This window comes from Meleagris gallopavo, chromosome 16 (assembly GCF_000146605.3).
Source record: "Meleagris gallopavo isolate NT-WF06-2002-E0010 breed Aviagen turkey brand Nicholas breeding stock chromosome 16, Turkey_5.1, whole genome shotgun sequence".
Lineage (NCBI taxonomy): Eukaryota > Metazoa > Chordata > Aves > Galliformes > Phasianidae > Meleagris > Meleagris gallopavo.
Genome location: NC_015026.2, coordinates 1344886 through 1361992, shown reverse-complemented (window position 1 = coordinate 1361992; position 17107 = coordinate 1344886). Strand labels below are relative to the sequence as shown.

At 45.0% G+C, this 17107-nt stretch overlaps 1 protein-coding gene across 4 annotated transcripts; it reads left to right on the top strand.

The window, feature by feature from the left end:
- Positions 1–241: 241 nt before the first annotated feature.
- On the top strand, positions 242–16518 carry LUC7L (LUC7 like). Of its 4 annotated transcripts, XR_002120116.1 has the most exons (11): positions 376–1520; positions 6319–6417; positions 7067–7177; positions 7865–8008; positions 8406–8582; positions 9404–9492; positions 12457–12486; positions 13380–13544; positions 14815–14876; positions 15682–15804; positions 16154–16246. XR_002120116.1 is itself a non-coding variant. In XM_010719385.3 (10 exons), the coding sequence occupies exons 3-10, from the start codon at positions 6322–6324 to the stop codon at positions 16293–16295; spliced, it is 954 nt and encodes a 317-aa protein (XP_010717687.1). In that variant the 5' UTR covers positions 242–286; positions 1426–1520; positions 6319–6321; the 3' UTR covers positions 16296–16518. The 4 variants fall into 4 exon arrangements, 3 of the variants coding, with proteins under 3 accessions (XP_010717687.1, XP_010717686.1, XP_010717685.1); XM_010719385.3 differs by lacking the exons at positions 14815–14876; positions 15682–15804 and adding an exon at positions 242–286 and having other exon boundaries at positions 1426–1520; positions 16154–16518; XM_010719384.3 differs by lacking the exons at positions 14815–14876; positions 15682–15804 and having other exon boundaries at positions 376–902; positions 1426–1520; positions 16154–16518.
- The last annotated feature ends 589 nt before the right edge of the window (positions 16519–17107 follow it).

The following is a 17107-nucleotide window of genomic DNA, read 5'->3' as shown; positions in this document are numbered from 1 at the left end:
GGTAGGTGCCCCGCCGTGCGGAGCGCTGCGGTTCGTATCGCCCGGGCGCTCCGATCCGCCTCGTAGCGGGGCTGCTCAGGTCCTTTGCACTTTGTTTCGTAAGTGAATAAGTGCCTTTCTCTCTTTTTGTGTATTGAGTTGCTGTTGAATTGCTTCCCATATATTTTATTTCATACAAACTGAACAATTGTGGCCCCTCTATTTTATTTATAAAGGTTCAGTGTATCTTTGCCTGCCTACATCAATCTGCAAGGGAGTTGCAGAAAAGCCTCATGTTCATCGAGCCGTGAGTCACAACCAATTTTTAAAGCTGTTATAACAAAAAAAAAAGAAAAAAAGAAAAAAACCCGAAAAAAGTAAGTTTAGTACTTTTTTTTTCCTCCCCACCAGTAACTTTAAAAGTGTAGCTTAGAAAGAAAGAAAGAAAAACCATTTTCAGTAGACACAATTCCTGGATGCTTGCAAACCCTGTTCCTATTGAGTACTACACACCTGTGTCGTATACACAGCTTAGCTTTAAAACTGTCACATACCATTACCACTTTGCCTTTACTTTTATGTATCGTTCCCCTGACTTCCTTACTGCAGGTGTGGGCAAGAAAGCTTTTCCTTTAAAACTTTTCAACAGTGGGCATAAAATTCTGCAGCTGAGGTCTTGAAGAATGCAGATGGGTATAGTATATGTTGGAGCTCGCAGTGTGTATTGACTAACTTTGTTTCTTTTTTTATTTTTATTTATTTTTTCTTTTTTTTTGCTTTTCTGATACTGTCTTGTTGAAGTGGCTCCTGAGTGTAAAATGTCTCCTGAGGGCGGGAGGAGGGTGGGAAGTGCGCCTCGTGCTCCGGGCCGACACCTACGAGATGCAGCATTTCACGGCCTTGGAAAACACACTGCAGACTTGGTATTGAGACCAAATGGACTGATGTCTTAATCATCAGATTAGCAAATAGTAGTTGCCTATAAAAAGAAAAAAAAATCCAAAACAATCAAACCCAACTGCCCAGCACAGCCTTATTTTGTGATTCATGGCCCTCTGCTAGCTTGGGTTTCAGTATCTCCTGCCCCTTCATTATGGCAAAATAAAAGGGGGGATAAAACAACCAAAAGTGTTGGCTCTGAGCCAGACTGTCTGTCTCCTTTTCCTCTTTGGGCTGTGCAGTCTCTTTATATGGATGACAGGCCTTGGACATTACTTGGCTCGCCAACACTGTGTTTAACATGGTGTATGATGAATAAATGCTAAAGTGGTATTTGCTGCCAATTACAAGTTTTCCAGAATATCCTGTCACCCTCCAAGTAATTCTAGGGAGCAGGAACACCAAGTATTTTAATCTGCATATTGAGGTGAAATGATCATACCAACATTTCTGTTCTCCTGTCAGTATTCTAATGTCTCCTTATTTAAAACCACAAATGAATTTCAGGAGATGAAACCAGGCAAAGGGTGAAGTTTACAGACGATCGTGTCTGCAAGAGCCACCTCCTGGATTGCTGTCCTCATGATATCCTGGCAGGAACAGTAAGTATTCCTCTGGAATAAGGAATTCTGGTGAGGCAGAAGTTGGCACAGCTCTTCAGGGCTTCTCTGTGCTACCCAAAGTACCTTCTAGGAGATGCAGCCTGGGGAACGTCACACTTCCCTCGCCCTAGGAACAGCCAGCCATTTTCATTTCAGTTTCTATGCTGTCTTTAGAACCATTACAGTCAGGTGTACCCCGAATTCATCCACACTGCTTTTTCTATCACAATTGATGTGTAGTTGCAAGCTTATTTCTGTTTTGACAGCTTGTGGTAGTTAGGACATGAAGCTCGTCCTGCAGGGGCCATGGGATCGTAGCCTAGGGGAGCCAGCCTGCTGTCCTGGGTGCTGCAGTTCACTGCATCTTCAGCTTGGCAAACCTCATGAGCTGCAGTAACCCTCAATCCTCAGAGCTTTTCAGTCTCCTTTTATAAAGCAGGTGATATTCTCCCAGTGGAATTTCAGCTTTTTCATCATAAAGGGTTGGCATATAATGGCTGGTTACAGCTCAGGCCAGCTTTGCGTTTATTTTGTTGGTGTGAGCAGTATGTTGCTCTGCCTGACTGCTTTCAAACTGCTGGGACAGCTTCCTTCACTGGTGCCCTCTGGGGATAAGCTAGCCACGTTTCAGAGGCTTGGCTCAGATGTTCTCTGTGAGAGCAGAAGGTGATGTGGTAACAACAAGATCTTGTGGAGTAAGAATCCAATTCAGTGCCCGGATGAAAGATGCAATCCAGCTTTCAAAAGAAAACAGTATAGGACTTTGGTAATTACTGCATTGCTTAATTGCAGGATGGAGATGAATAACACTGTTTGTCTCTAAATGCTGTGACGTTTCATGTTGTCCATCCACTTAACCAGGTTGTTTTTTTTTTTTTTTTAACTGCAGTCCTTGTTTATAGCCCTTGATCGTGTTATTTCATGAGCTGGGGTTTGACACGTGGGTTCCCAGCAGAGGGAAGGGCTGGCATTACACCACTGTGATGGCAGAGTGGCATGGCAGTGCTAACAGGGAGAGCTTTACCAAGCACTGCCTTGGCTCTGAGCAGGCAGACTTCAGCTTCTAAATGGCTGTTGCTGCAGAGTAAGTCTAGAAGAGTGGAACGCAAATCTTTCTGTTTTCAAAGTGTCCTAGGGGATGCAGGGCCAAGTTTGGAAGCTCAGATGTATTTTCCATCACTGCATCAGTTTCCGTGTCCCCTCACTTCTTTTTCATACTTTTAAAGCTTCTGAGATCACTTCTGCTCACTTCCATTCTTCGTGTGAACCAAGGTGGGTTAGGGTGTAGTTTTTTTGAACGTGAGACTCTACAACAGGTTTTTGGAGCCTAGATGTGGATTGAAGACGTGTGGTGCCTTCCATCTTTTCTGGCATTTTTCCAGCAGAAAGTTGATGGTGATTTGAAGGGGTGGAATGAAGCAGTGTGAGGGACTGTTGCAGCTGGTGACAAGGCACAGAGGAAGCCTGGGGTTTTAAGTGCGTTCTGAATGTCCTGGATTGGAGAAGCACCCAGGAGCAAGGAGGACTGCTGCTACACAGGTGTTCTTGTGGGTCACCCAAATGATGTTGTGGTGGCCCTGAAGTGGTTGAGGAGCTCTTTGCACCTCTAACAGTAGATTCTTGGGAGTGAGAAAATGCATGGGTGTCACAGGTCTGTTTGGAGAGAACATGTCAGGTCTGGAACAGGATCAGCAGTTCAGCTGTCAGTGCTGCCAGCACAGAATGAATCACGCAGGCTTTCATTGTGCATCCAGACAGGTCTACTGGCATCTTATGGTGCTCTGGTAATGAAGGAACTGATGGGTGAATCAGCCTTAACTGAATGGGGTAACATCCATCTCTGGATGTGTGTTATTGAAGAAGTCAGGACCTTGGAGCTCATTGGCAACTTCCAACAGATGTTCCAAGCTTTCTGGTAACAGTTGTGATGCATCCTTCCTCCTGAAGGCATTGTTAGTGCTGCATCCTTCCTCCTGAAGGCATTGTTAGTGCTGCATCCTTTGTGTATGCAGCTGTTTCTTAGTGGGAGGCTGGTTGGAGATGAGCAGGGAACTGGATCTGGTCAGTAGCAGTGCTCAGTGAGGTATGATCACATCCCCCTCACTGACCTTCAGGCGTAGGGTAGGAAGAGCCCAGATTTGGGGGAACATTCTGGAATGTTCCTGACAGCTCCAGAAGACACGCTTTGTTCAGGTGGGCCAGTGTGCCTGGGGGTGAGGGCTCTATTGTTATTTGGCATATTCTTGTGATTACTAGTTTTTTTTTTTCATCTAAACTTCATTACTCTGGTTTTCTTTTTGGTCTCCATGGGAAAGAAGGACATTTCTGGGAGAATGCAAGTGTTTCTTATAGCCAGGTACCAGGAAAGACTTGACATGGAAGTGGTTAGTGGCCTGCAGTGAGCTTTGCAGTGAGCAGTAGCTGTGTTGCTGCTCGTGGAAGTGCTGCAGCACATTCTATGATTCTGTGATTTCTATCTCTGCTGATGAGTGGACAGATGAGCCCAAAAGCTGTGCGGGTAGAACAATACTTGGAAATTGTATTCAAGGAAGTTCCTGTGTCCCCCAGTGGGAGGTGAGAGAGCTGAAATCTGCAGGTTGCAGGATTGCTTCGTCAGTATCTGTGTTTTTTTGGTTGGGCAAATCACTAGAGCCATGATTACATCTGAAGAATGTTCCTCGTGGAAGGAGACTGGTGAATTAACAGAGACCTCAGGAAGTGGACTGTGCAACAAACACAAGGGGGATTCGTTACCACTGACATCTAAACACGTTTGGTCTGTGTCTGAGTGGGGAGTTAAGGCTTTACTCAGGCTCTTAAGTACCTGTGTCACAGACCAGCCATGGGTATTGATTGGAGCGAGTCACAACCCCTGCTAGAAAGTGTGAGTATTTGGTGCCAGGCCTCCCTGGTGAGACAAGAGGAGTCTTTGAAACAGAAAGGCTAGTAGTGATCTTACCTGAGGTGAGCGATACACGAGATCTCCGTGCATAGAGATCACGTCGAAGGATTTGAAGGAAGATTTGAGGTTTGTATGCCGATGAAACCTGGACATTTTCCCTGGCAGAAGAGATTGAGAGACTTGCTGCCTTTTAACAAAGAGTGAGAGGAATACAGAAGGCTCGTCTGAAGCCTTCTGCTGGGGCCCCTTCTCTGAAGTGGAGTGAGTGGCTCAGCTTGCCAGGAGAGTTCACATGAGATAACCTATGGTCTGTAACAATCTTGTGGAGTGTTGCTCTTTCTCCCTATATTGTAGAGATTGCAGTAGAATAACAATAAGAATAAAAAATTAAGTTGTATAATGCTCTGATGTTCTACTAAGTTTTTCTTATGGTAAAATTCCAGTAGCTCTTCAGCATTCCTTCAAGAGTTTTGCCTGAAGATGAACATTATTAAGTTCTAAAAGTACTGGAACAACTGTTTTTTGTAGGCATTAAATACCCACCATTAGAGCTCACAACGCTATTCCTGAATCCAGTATCTGAGCCTGCTGTCAGTGCCTCCTGTTTTTGGTAAACATGAGTGAAATGAGTGAGACTAAATAGTGACAGGTTATCTTGAATTATTAAAGGAGTTAATAATGCAGATAACTGCTGAAAACCCAAGCATTACCTGTTGAAGCTTTCTTTGATGGCTTTGCTTCATTCTCAGCACATCCATTGCTGTTGGCACGCACTGCTTCATAATGTGTCCTTGGCAATCCCCAGCTTTACTTTGGGGTGATGCTCGTGTGTTCTGTGCTGATCCCAGTGGAGCTGTATTTAGCTTTTCCTGCAGTTCTGTCTAGGTTTTTTTCCTTGATGCTGCTGGGATGTTCCTTGTGAGCTGGCACGTCCCCTGCTGCTTGTGCTGCTCCCTGTGGCCCACACTCAGGCCTTTTGTTGTTTTAACTTTGAAAAATGGTGTGTTGTTTTTCTATTTTAAGAACAGAGAAATGTTCTCCTTTACATATTAAAACATGCAAGTGCAATTTCCACATTTTGAGAGCATAATTCAGTTATTTGGCCATTAGCTACTAGACCTGGGGGGAAACCAACCAGATTTAAATAGCATTATCTGCAATGGAAGTGAATAGCAGCATGCAAGTCAGGGTTTTCCAGGAAAGGAGATGCTCTCATGGAGTCTGTCATTAGATAGAGACATCAAAATGACCTTATGCAGAGAAATTAGCTTTGAACTGGTGGGTTTAAAGTCCCAGCAGTAGCTGAAAGCAGGAAGGGCTAGCTGCAGAATTAGGATCTGCTGTATCTGAGCATGGGGTTGTGCTTTCCTACTGGCCATACCCCTGCTTACTGTAAATCCCCTTGCCCTTGCTAGGAAGCATTCCATCTGTGTTCTGTGGTTTGCTATCTTTCAGTAGGCTATCAAGGCTCTTTCTGATCCAGATACACGCTTCTGTGTGAGCTTTAAACTTAGGGTACACAGCTGTGTGTTTGCTGTGCTGTAGCTTCTAAACAGGAGGTGTTTGTATTGGTGGTGTCTGTTGAAGGAGCTCCTGCTGTAGCTTGCTGTGCCTTCCCAGCTCCTTCCCAGCAGTTTCCAAGGCTGTGCTGTGACCTGAAGCAGGGGTAGGTCTGGACTTGGAGTATTTGAGGTGCTTTGATATTGTTGGAAGGACTCCTAGAGAAGTGATTCTAGCAGACGTGATTCTTCTGGCTAGTTCTGTTACTGACAGGTGAAGAGGAAGCTCTTCTTCCCAAAGAAGTTTTATTTTGATATGATAAACTTGTCGAGAGTTAAGTATTTTCAGCTTATTGCCATAATGGAGTTTTCTTACATGTATTTTCCTTTTAAACAGAGAATGGACCTGGGAGAGTGTACAAAGATCCATGACTTGGCACTGAGAGCAGATTATGAGATTGCAAGTAAAGAGAGAGATCTGTTTTTTGAGCTGGATGTAAGTATGGGGATTTTTTGTTCTGTTTTGTTGGTTTTTATGGAAACTGCCTCTTGAAATCATTGGCTGACCCATAGAACTGGGTGTTGTATTGTGGGTGTTTCAGCTCACCATGTTATTTGATCTGGCAAAAACGTCCTGCTCCTTCCCAAACATCATCTTGATGCTGACTTTAACTTGCAAAATTAATTCTGACTCTTGTAACCAAACTAGTGCAGCTAGCTGGGAGGCTTTTTGGGCTTTCCTTGCATCCCACACCTGCTCTGTAGCAGGCCATGGCAACCCGCTGGCCTGTCCCAGCAGGAGAATGAATGTTACAAGCCTTTTGCTCAGTAGTTCTGCTTCTGGCCACATTTAGCTTTCTGTGATGAAACAAATCAAGTGGAAGCACATTTTGCCTTCCCGTTTCATGCAGTGCTTTTTATGTTGGCATCTGTTTGCTCACACATTGGAAGTTGCAGTGCAGAGCTGTAGGTGACAGACTTAGGGGCAGGGATCCAATTTTACTTCTTCTGCAAAGTGTCCTTCGTGTCCATTTTTGAGGTTGGTTGTGCACTGCGTTGTTGTGGGTTGCAGCCCTAGCTGCTGGCTGTAGGTCTGACGCAGGGAGCATCTCGACTGACGGTTGTTTGAACTGTCTATCTAACAGGCTATGGATCACCTGGAGTCCTTCATTGCGGAGTGTGACAGGAGAACTGAACTGGCCAAAAAGCGCCTGGCTGAGACGCAGGAAGAGATCAGTGCTGAAGTGTCTGCGAAGGTATAGTCCTCTCATTTAACCTTTGTTCTGAAAGTCTGTGCAAGAGCGCTCGTGTTCTGTTGTTGCCTGATACTGGGAAGTTAAGCTCGACAAAGATTTTGTGGATTTGAGCCATCACCTTCAAATGCTGCTCTGGCTGTTCTTGTGATAAACTTCTTGGTTCCAAGGGCCACACTAAGGTAAAATATCAACTCTAAAATATGTTGCTTAATTGTGGCTATGAAATATATAGGTTTTCCCTCCTATTCAGTGTTTGAATGGCAGCTTAGAATATTAAATCCATCCTGTAATCATTGTCTTTCCATGTAGCAAATGGTCCCGTGGCTTCCTTTTTGGGAACTTATTTCACTGGGACAATACAAAACATTTCTGAAGCTGGATTTGTGGTGTCTCCTGTCCTGTAAGCCAGGAATGTGCCACCATTTCCAGCAGAGCTGATGATGCCCTGTCCATGTATATTTTCTTCCTTCGCTGTCTGCCTATGACTGTACTGCCTGTATGGGCACACCAATCCTTTTTTGTTGAGACTTCTGAAGTTTTATGGTCATCTTCTAACAACAGCTTACTCAAAACAGTAGGTGTTTTTACTTTTCTAAGTGAAAAAGGAGAAGTTGCCCTGCAGTCTTTTGCAAGATTTTTTTGTCTGTCTTGGAAAGAAACAAACCAAAAAACAACTGTTTTCTTTAGGCAGAGAAGGTGCATGAACTGAACGAAGACATTGGAAAACTCCTAGCTAAAGCTGAACAGCTGGGTGCTGAAGGGAATGTTGATGAGTCTCAGAAGATCCTGATGGAAGTGGAAAAAGTCCGAGCAAAAAAGAAAGAGGCAGAGGTACGGCCTTGGTTGTCCTGTGATGTGTAGTAGGTGATTGAGTTGGGCTGAGTCTGTGACAGACACCTGGGTGGTTCCTACCTCTTTTTCTATTTCGCCAGCACGTCCTCTTTCAATGCCAGCAATGTGTCAGCAAGCAGCTGGCAGGGTAGTGTGATAGGTGAAGAAAAGCTTTGTAGAAACTCGTATCTGGTGAAGAGAGATGACTGGGGAGGTGGCAGTTCTCCTGAAATATTTGGTCAGTGTTCAGTTACCTGCAGGGATAGAATGTCAGTTAGCTGTGCTCACGGTGTTTTGCATGGTACCTCCTTTGTATTGAGGGTGCTTTTAATGATCCTGGAGGGTCACAATTGACACTGGCCTGTTTTTTTTTTTGTTGTTTTTCATCTCCCTTCAGGAAGAATACCGAAATTCAATGCCTGCATCCAGCTTCCAACAGCAAAAGCTGCGTGTGTGTGAAGTCTGTTCAGCATATCTTGGTCTCCATGACAACGACCGGCGTCTTGCTGACCACTTTGGAGGCAAATTACACTTGGGTTTCATTCAGATTCGTGAGAAACTGGATCAGCTGAGGGTAATCTTGTCTGTTTTAAACCTTCTCCTTGTAGTTCTAAAGGCATTCACAGTACATACATTAAGTTCATACAGAATTCTTTGCAGAATACTTATATAAGCCCAGAAATTTCTAATGTCAGAACCCCTGAAACTTCAAATGCAAGTTTGCTTAGTCCTATCTTGGGTTCTGTTCTGCAGTTTCCGTGTAACGGAAAAACTTTAATTAGAATTAGACCACTGCTGTAATTTCTTCCTTGCATTTGACTGCACCAATGGTCTTCTCCATTGGTTTGGCTGAGATTTGTCACTCTTTGCTTCATTTTTGACTGCTGGAGGGCACTTTTTGAGTTCTTTCAATGAAGTGCTTTAACTGGAGCTTCTTACAGTGCTGCCAGTGATTAAGGTCTGCAGTAGCTGAAGTGTTGAAGTTTTGTAATGGAATTGCACTGTTTGCCATGCTTGCAGACTGGAACCCTTATCCTGCTTGAGTAAGAGTTGTGGTTCCTGTGCAGTATTTGTTTGGATTGAGGTCAGTGCCTTCACTGATCATTGACACTGGGCTACTGCACTGTTCTGTGGCTTTTAAGTGTGGAGGGACAGCCCCTTGGCTCACAGCACACAGACTCATTTCTTAGAGCACAGGTGCCCAAAACAGGTGCATGGAGTGATGTTTCTTGTGCCAGTGTATGTTAGAGAAGTTGATAGTGAGCCTTGATAAAAATCTTGGCTAGCACAAAGAATGCAGTGAAGCTGTTCTTTATCTTACTACCTGAGTAAGCTCCTTGCAGACCTTTCTGACATGCTGCTTGTATTGAGATATGATGTGAACTTTTTTTCTAGAAAACAGTGGCAGAAAAGCAAGAGAAGAGAAACCAGGATCGTTTGAGACGGAGAGAAGAGAGGGAACGAGAGGAGAGGATGGGCAGGCGGTGAGTGAAAGCTGGTAACTGTTTTGTGAAGCTGGTTTTGAAATAATCTGATTTGTTAGTTCTGAGTACTGCATCAGCTGTTGGAGGTGCTCTGGATGCTGTGTGGGCACCCTGGCATTCAGTTAAAAATAATGCACAAAATCCCCACATCAGAGTAATTGTAGCCTCCTCTGTCTGAAAAATAGAAGCTCAGAAGATACATTGTCTTCAGGCTTTTACTGGTCTAGTGCCTGTCTCTTTGGAGTCTGGATGAAGTGACTTCACTGAGTGCATCCAAATGGGAAGACTTAACATGAATGTTCAAATAGCTCTACTAATACCAAAATTCCTGGGACAGCCTTCTTGCTTCGAGGCTAGGAGGTGACAACAGAGCAAAGCTAGTATCTGTGAGCCAGATGGCAAGCTGCCTGTCTTATTCAGAAAGTTTTCTACAGTAACAGCAAGGCACTTCTGGCGCAGTTTTGGAGAACACCTCCCAGGACATCCTCAGGCTGTCCAGCTCAGAGGAATCCCAAGGAGTGGCTGTTTCTGATGTTCATTGCCATGTGTGTCACTTTCTGCTCACGTGTGTATAATCCTTGAGCTGTGGGATTGTGTAGCAATTGGACAGATCAGTGTGATGGGAAAAAGTGTTTCACCAGAGATGTAATGACCAAAGGATCAGCACAACAGAAAGGTGCTATAAGGGAAGAAGATTGCTTACCTGTATCAGAAGAGTCCAGGTTCACAGAGGAAAACTCCACCAAGGAGGGCTCTCCATAAAGAGATCTTTCCTCAGTGGCAGTCAGCCCTTAAATGAGGTCTAAGAGAGGTGCAGCCAGGCTCCACCCCTTCCCCTCACACAGCTGAATTGCCTTCACCTGTGCTGCCAGGGCTGACTGGTCCTTTCCCCAGGTGCTCAATCAGTGGTTCAGGCACAGTTCCCATACAGGGTGGCTACAATGTTGGTATTCTCATGACAAGCCTCTTTCCAGCTAAACTGGAAAAACTGATTCTTCCGTGTGCGTAAATGACTCGGTTAAACAGCGTGGTGTGAAGAGGGTGGTTTATTTGCACTGGTCATGCAAAGGAAGTGGCTGAGTAGGAAGGAGTGCTGTTCTTCTTGTTACAGCTCTTCCCCAGCCACGTGGTATGTTTCTCCTCACAGTCTTGTACTTTGTGAATCCAAAAAGCCACCTTGTTGTCTGTGGAAAGCTCTTTTTCGATGTCAGCTGAAGAGTATTTCAGCCATCTGGCTGCAAGATGTATGAAATGCATGACCACAGCGTGCCTCTGGATATACATTTCTGGAAATGCTTGCAAACAAGTACCAGAACTGAGGCAGCTTGGCTTCCTGTGGTCTGTGGCTTAGTGGTTTTAGTGATTGGTGAAGGTATAAGCCCCAAATTGTTGTGCATTCTCTAGTTGGTGTGTTTTATAAAGGTTCCCTTTTGGTATGGATTGCCTGATGTCAGAGCAAGAACTGTGTTGAGTTGGCCTGGGGTCTGAGTTCTTGCTGGTTTGGTATTTTGCACTACTTAAAAATTGTGGCCAGCCTTTGCCCTCGCTCTGTGTGGAGGCATCTCTGTGCTCTTCTATTCTGATGCTAAAGAAAACCACATAGTGGAGCCAGGAGTGACGTGTAGAGGAGGTCAGATTGTTTACTTCTCTGAAATGAGAACTCGACCCAAAGAAGGAAAACAGTTTTCCCAGTGGATGCTGGGACGAGAGCTCAGATCTCTTGATTTCTAAGTACCCACTCCTCTGGCTGCTGTGCATTGCCATGCTTACAGAGGTGTTTCTCCATCAAAAACACATCAGTGACTTCAACTGACTTAAGCTCTGCTTGAGAAGCAGTCTCTTGATACTTAAAGAACCACTTAAAAAATGATCCCTCATAACTCTTACTGCCATGTCTTCATGTGCAGTATCTCTGTGCTGTTATCCAGTAAGGGGAACAATACCACTTGACTCTGAGAAGTCTTGGTGACTTACAGGCACTGTGCCATGTCATGGAAGCCTGTAGATGGGCTTGCAGAACTGTAACTTAATTTGTCTGTCAAATAAACTGATTTCCATAAAGAAATGAGTGAACTGGATTGTCACCAGTAGTGGAAAATAAAGACAGTCCTGTGTCATTTGGTGGTGCTGGAGGCTCAGTGATCTCTTCAGACTGTAATTCTCTGGGGAGCTGGCATGCTGTTAAGCTGAGCGTGCCATGGAGATGTGAGAATGAATGAGGCCTGGATGATTCTTCTCAATTTGATTTATATAATAAGGAGTGAAGAATTTCCAGTGTCTCTCTTTTACTGTTCAGTAACAGTTATTCACATTTGCTTCCTCTTTTTTTTTTTTCTTTCCTTCCTCGCTCACCTTTCCTAAGCAGGAAAAAAATAATTGATGGAAATTTCCACTGAATGTTTGTTAAATCCTCATGGTTAGGGAGAAAACAGTGCATTTTTCCTTTATTAAAACAATTTCTTTTTTAAACGTGCAGCCACCTCAAAGGAACCAAAATGAGAACACTGTTCAGTGCCTATCCCACACTTGTTGGAGAGTGGCACTTTTTCATGACTGTGTTCATCTAGTTGATGTTGGACCACAGAGTGTAAATTTGAAGTTAGAAAGGTGCATTGTAACACTGTATTAACAGAGTGGGAGCGGATGGTAGATCTTTCCTGCTTTGCCAGAAAGCTCTTTGTGGAGTCAGTGAGCTGTTCCAACAAGCTCTGTTGGAACTGGTGCTTCTGTCCTGTTCTTTGCTTTTTTGACAAGTCTGTGATACACCCTTCCCCTCTCCCCCTCCCCTCTGCAACTGAAGCTGATGTTTTTAGGCTTGTATGGCAAGCTTTTTTAACTGACATCTTAATTACTGTGTTAGCTTTGCTCCCGTTGAGAACTGCAAGGGTGAATGGGTTGTTTGATGGGGGAAAAGGAAACAAAAACCATGCCATACCTTCTCTCACATAACTGTCTTCCTTCTAGGTCTGGATCGAGAAATAGAGATCGTCGAAGGTGAGTGTGAAGTTCTCCCAAATGCCTGTTTGTGTTTTTATGTAGTTACTGTGGTCTCGTAAATGGAGTTGGTGTTGTGCCTCGGTCTTCTCATTGTGCTCCCTGAAAGAAATGGGAACTTCTGCTTGGGCCCTTCTGCAGTACTGTCAGCAGCTGAGGTGCAAGGCAGGAGTGGGCTAGCTCAGCCAGAGAAAGGGAGCCGTGTGCTCTGCACTGCCAGTCTGAGAATGCACTCAATGTCTTTGCCAATAAATGTCTCACATGCTTTGATAGTTCTAAAGTATGAAATGTACCTGTTATATATAATACCTCAGGTGTAAAAATGCAGAGATTTGTTATTAAAGCTCCCATCTCTGTGAAGAGCTTGCCTTAATGGTATGACAACATTCTGTAAGTGATTGTGTACCTCGAGATCTCCTCTACGGTTTTACATATATGTTGGCACCCTTTATTTGGTTTTTAGAGCAGATGGAAACAAATCTGCTTTGAAAGTGTAGTGTTTTCACAAGGGGGATGCTCTCTTTGGCAGGCTGCCATAGAGGTTATGGCAATTTCACATACGACTGACTTCTTCAGCCTAAGTGAGGCCTGTATCACAGTTGGTAAGCTGTGCTCTAGGCATCAACACATCAGTGGTGGGAGTGATTTTCATAAGCTTCCCAGCAACTTGAATTTACCCCTTGGTGTTCTGTTGGTAGTGTGAGCCCAGGAATGAGCCTCTTCGCCCTGCGGGTGATTTGCCTTCTGTGATTTGATCTGTGGGCAGGGACGGGGGGTGGGGGCCGATGCTCTGGATTCGTGTTAGTCTGGAACGTCTGAGAGATGGGCAGAGGTGTACAGATCCAACGAACTGGCCTATCTCTTGAATCTGAGGCAGTCTGTGCCCTCTGCAGATCCCGGTCTCGAGACAGGAGGCGAAGGCGCTCGAGGTCGGTGTCCCGTGAGCGGCGGAAGTCCCGCTCCAGGTCCCGAGACCGACACAGGCGCCACCGGAGCCGCTCCCGCAGCCACAGCAGAGGCCACCGCCGGGGCTCCAGAGACAGGAGTTCCAAACACAAGTACGTATTCCTGACGTGAGCGCTTCTGAAAAGGGGAGTCCCCAACATAAGTGAGCCTCCTCTGATCCCTTAGAGTGGGCAAAACTACCACCGCTTTCTCAAGCTGGGAGCTACGGTGTCCTGTACACTTAAGCCAAAGCAGTGTTTCCCAGGGGCAATTTGTAGATGCTTTCACATGTTTATGGCCTTAAACTGAGAGGGGGGAGGTTTAGGTTAGATATTAGGAGGAAGTTTTTCACTCACACGCTGGTAACGCAGTGGAACAGGTTGCCCAAGGAGGCTGTGGATGCCCCTGGAGGCATTCAAGGCCAGGCTGGATGTGGCTCTGGGCAGCCTGGGCTGCTGGTTGGCGACCTGCACAGAGCAGGGAGGTTGAAACGAGATGGTCATTGTGGTCCTTTTCAACCCAGGCCATTCTATGATTCTATGAGAGCAGTAACTGTACAGTAAGGTCCCAGCTTAAGAGCAGAGTCTAGGAGATAGAACCGTCATTCTCTGATCTGCAGTGCTGAGCCTTGAGAAACTGCATAAGCAGCAGCTCAAAGGCCTGCTGGCACTCACACAGTCTCCCCAGGTGTGTAAAAGCCAAGTAACGGAGGCAGTTTTGGCATTACATTTCTGTGGTTCTCTTCTGCTTCCCAGCTTCTTGCTCTCAGTGGCATGGGGGATAGAAGTGTATGATTTGGGAACTAAGGGAAGTCTTCTGTTAGGGTAACGAGTCGGCAGGTTGAGAGACAGTTATTAGAAATTTCTGTTGAGGGGGGGGAAAAGACAGCTGTAAGGAGGGATATACCATTCTGCTGTCACCAAAGAGAAATCCTGTAGTCTCTCTTCTGAGACTTAGCAAAAACCCACTGTGTTGGAGGAAAGATGAAGCAAGCATATATATGTAGTTGTATTAGCAAGACTGAAATGAAATATTGCATTTCCCTGCAACCTTTCTAAGCCTGGGAGCAAGTATATAACCAAGTGTTTGCTGAAGTTAGATCTAGCCTTTGTTTTAGTGCTGTCAGTTAATAGATGAATGCTTCAGCAGTGTCTCATCTAATTAGGGACTACCACTAGAATACACTTCTAGAAACAAACTTACTGTTGTGTATTTTGTCACTTGAGCTAAAGGACACCTGATGAATGGGAGGGGAATAACGGTCTGAAAAAGATTTGTCTGTTAATAATTGATGGGAGGGGGGGCTGTAAATACTGTTGATTCTCCAATGGCTGAGATACTAAAGTCCTTTTTTAAATCTGTCTTGAACATGGAAAAAAAAAGAAAAGAAGTTTGGACAATTAGGAAGTGAGGAAGACCCTGTAATAACTATTACTAAAGAGCAGGTAAGGGATTACTTTGAAAACCTTGAACACATTCAGATCAGCCTGTTGAAGCTGTAGGTGGATTGGCTAGCTGACATATTTCCACAAAATTACTGAGAACTGGGGAGAGGCGAGAATTTTAAGAAACCAGAAGTGAATGAGAAACCCTAATCCTAATCCCTGAAAGTGTAGCTTCCCGTTTTTACTCTGAGAATTCATGAAATGTATGTTCTGGTTCTGCTGGTCTGAAGTCTCACTTGTGGAAAGAACTAGCCCATCACAGGATCTGAAGGTCTTAGGGTAAGAGAGCTACGGGCAACAGGCAGTGTGGGGATGGGATAAGAGTTGATCAGATGAGTCAGACTTGTGTTGTCTTCTGCCTTGTGGTTAAATGGCACAGTGTAAGGTAATGAAAGCGACATGTGATGTGATACAGAGGGCTGCAAGGTTTTAATATAACTGTGCAATAGTTCCAAAGATTAGAATCAGCATGAGTGGAAGCTGGAATCCATAAAGTACCTACCAGTGCAGGATCCAGTGCAGGATCTCTGAAAGCTCTGCCTAGTTCTGAAGGGCTGCTTGAGACAGCTACAGACCAGCACCTAGTTGATAAGCTGATTGATTGATTTACAGTTGGCATGAATCATACAGCATAAACATTTTCTAAAATTGGACCTAGTATGAAGCCCTCTGCTTCATTCTGAGTGGGCTGACACAGCAGAGCGCTGCTGAAAATCTGTAGCTCTCATTTGGGCAGGCTGTGAAAAGATTTGTCCCTGTTGTGGTTTCTGAATAAAAATCTGTGTCATCCTGACTTTGAACCCAGGATGTTAAAGACTGCGCTTGTCAAGATGCAAAGTGACAAAAGCCCAGGACTGAGCAAGCCTTTGAATGTGAAGAATACAGTTGGCATTTAAAGCAATTGAGCAGAAGGCCACTAGCTTAGAGCGTAAGCAAAACACTGTAAAAGACACAAACAACGATGAGAAAAAGATTGGAAGTGCTTTAGTATGGCCCAGTAAACTAAGAAGGGGTCCAGGGAACACCTTGAGGGACTGCCAGAGGTTGCACAGTGCAGTCAGTGCTGCAAAACTGTGTTCTCTTACATAAAAGCTTGTAGAGGGACCAGAGTTTCCATCTTGGGTGGCACTACTCCTGACACTGCAGTACCCAGGCACACTCCTGTAAGAAACCTGTTGCAGCATGGCCCCGTTAGCAAAGATTTTGCCATTTTTATGTGCGTTTTGTGTAAATTCTTTCATCTGAAGTATATAGCGATGGTTTACTTTGTACTTCAGATCTTCTAGGGATCGATCTTCAAGAGAGAAGTCACGAGACAGAGAGAGGAAAGAGAAGAGCTCTTCTGAGAGGCGGCACGAGAGCACAAATGGCAAATCTCGTTCCAAGAGATCAGAGGAGAGAGAAGCTGGCGAGATCTGAACTCAAACGATCGGTGTTGCACTGTAAATAGTCTGATAAACATTCTACACAAAGCCTAAATTTCCCATTTATATTTACTGAATACGACTCATCTTTTGTAGTTTGGAATTTTTATTGTTTGGCAGATAGCTGTGAGTTTGTAGAGACACCCAGTCCCGTACTGTTTAACAGGATTTTGTTTTAGTAGGAATCAATAAACCTGACGGCTCGTTTTCAATCCAGGTGGGCGGCTCACGCGCTGTGTTTGTGGTGCTGCGATGACCAGGGCAGTAGAGATGGTGCTGTGGTTGGAAACCGGTGCTGCTGTGCTGTTTGTTAACACTTCAGCCCTTTTCATGAGACCTCCCTCCCCCTTTTCACAGTTGGTATTTGAGAACACTGGATTCGTGTCTTTTTCTTTGCTTGTACATGTTAAATTGAAAAGCTTTTTCTCCTCCTTTTAGTGCTTAGCCACCTCGTTTTTACATCTCCTGAGCAGCTGAGAGTTGCCTTGCTGTCCCAGGTGCTGTTCGGCCCTCACGTCCCCTCTCAGCTGTTCATCTTTGTGATGGGGAGGGGACCGACCGGAGCGCATTTCTAAGTCTGTTCCCGGTATAACGGGTGTAAAAAAAAAAAATTGCGCTCGAAGGGAAAACGTGCATCTTTTCCTTGCAGAGGAGCAGAGCACCATTTAACCTGCCTTTGTACTGCGCACCGCAGGCAGGAGCAGCTCGGCGGTGGCTTTTCTGACTCAGCGCTGCGGAACGGCTGGGCGAGGGGCTGCGCTGGGGGCGAGCGCGGAGCCGGGCGGGACGGGCCGCATTCCGCATCCC

What these genes read in the sequence shown, in the direction of transcription:
- LUC7L (XM_010719385.3), top strand. Translation starts at nt 6,322, where the DNA reads ATGGACCTGGGAGAGTGTACAAAGATCCATGACTTGGCACTGAGAGCA. An exon ending in GTGCTGAAGTGTCTGCGAAG is followed by an intron (nt 7,178 to 7,864) that starts GTATAGTCCTCT and finishes TGTTTTCTTTAG; the next exon opens with GCAGAGAAGGTGCATGAACT. An exon ending in AGAAACTGGATCAGCTGAGG is followed by an intron (nt 8,583 to 9,403) that starts GTAATCTTGTCT and finishes CTTTTTTTCTAG; the next exon opens with AAAACAGTGGCAGAAAAGCA.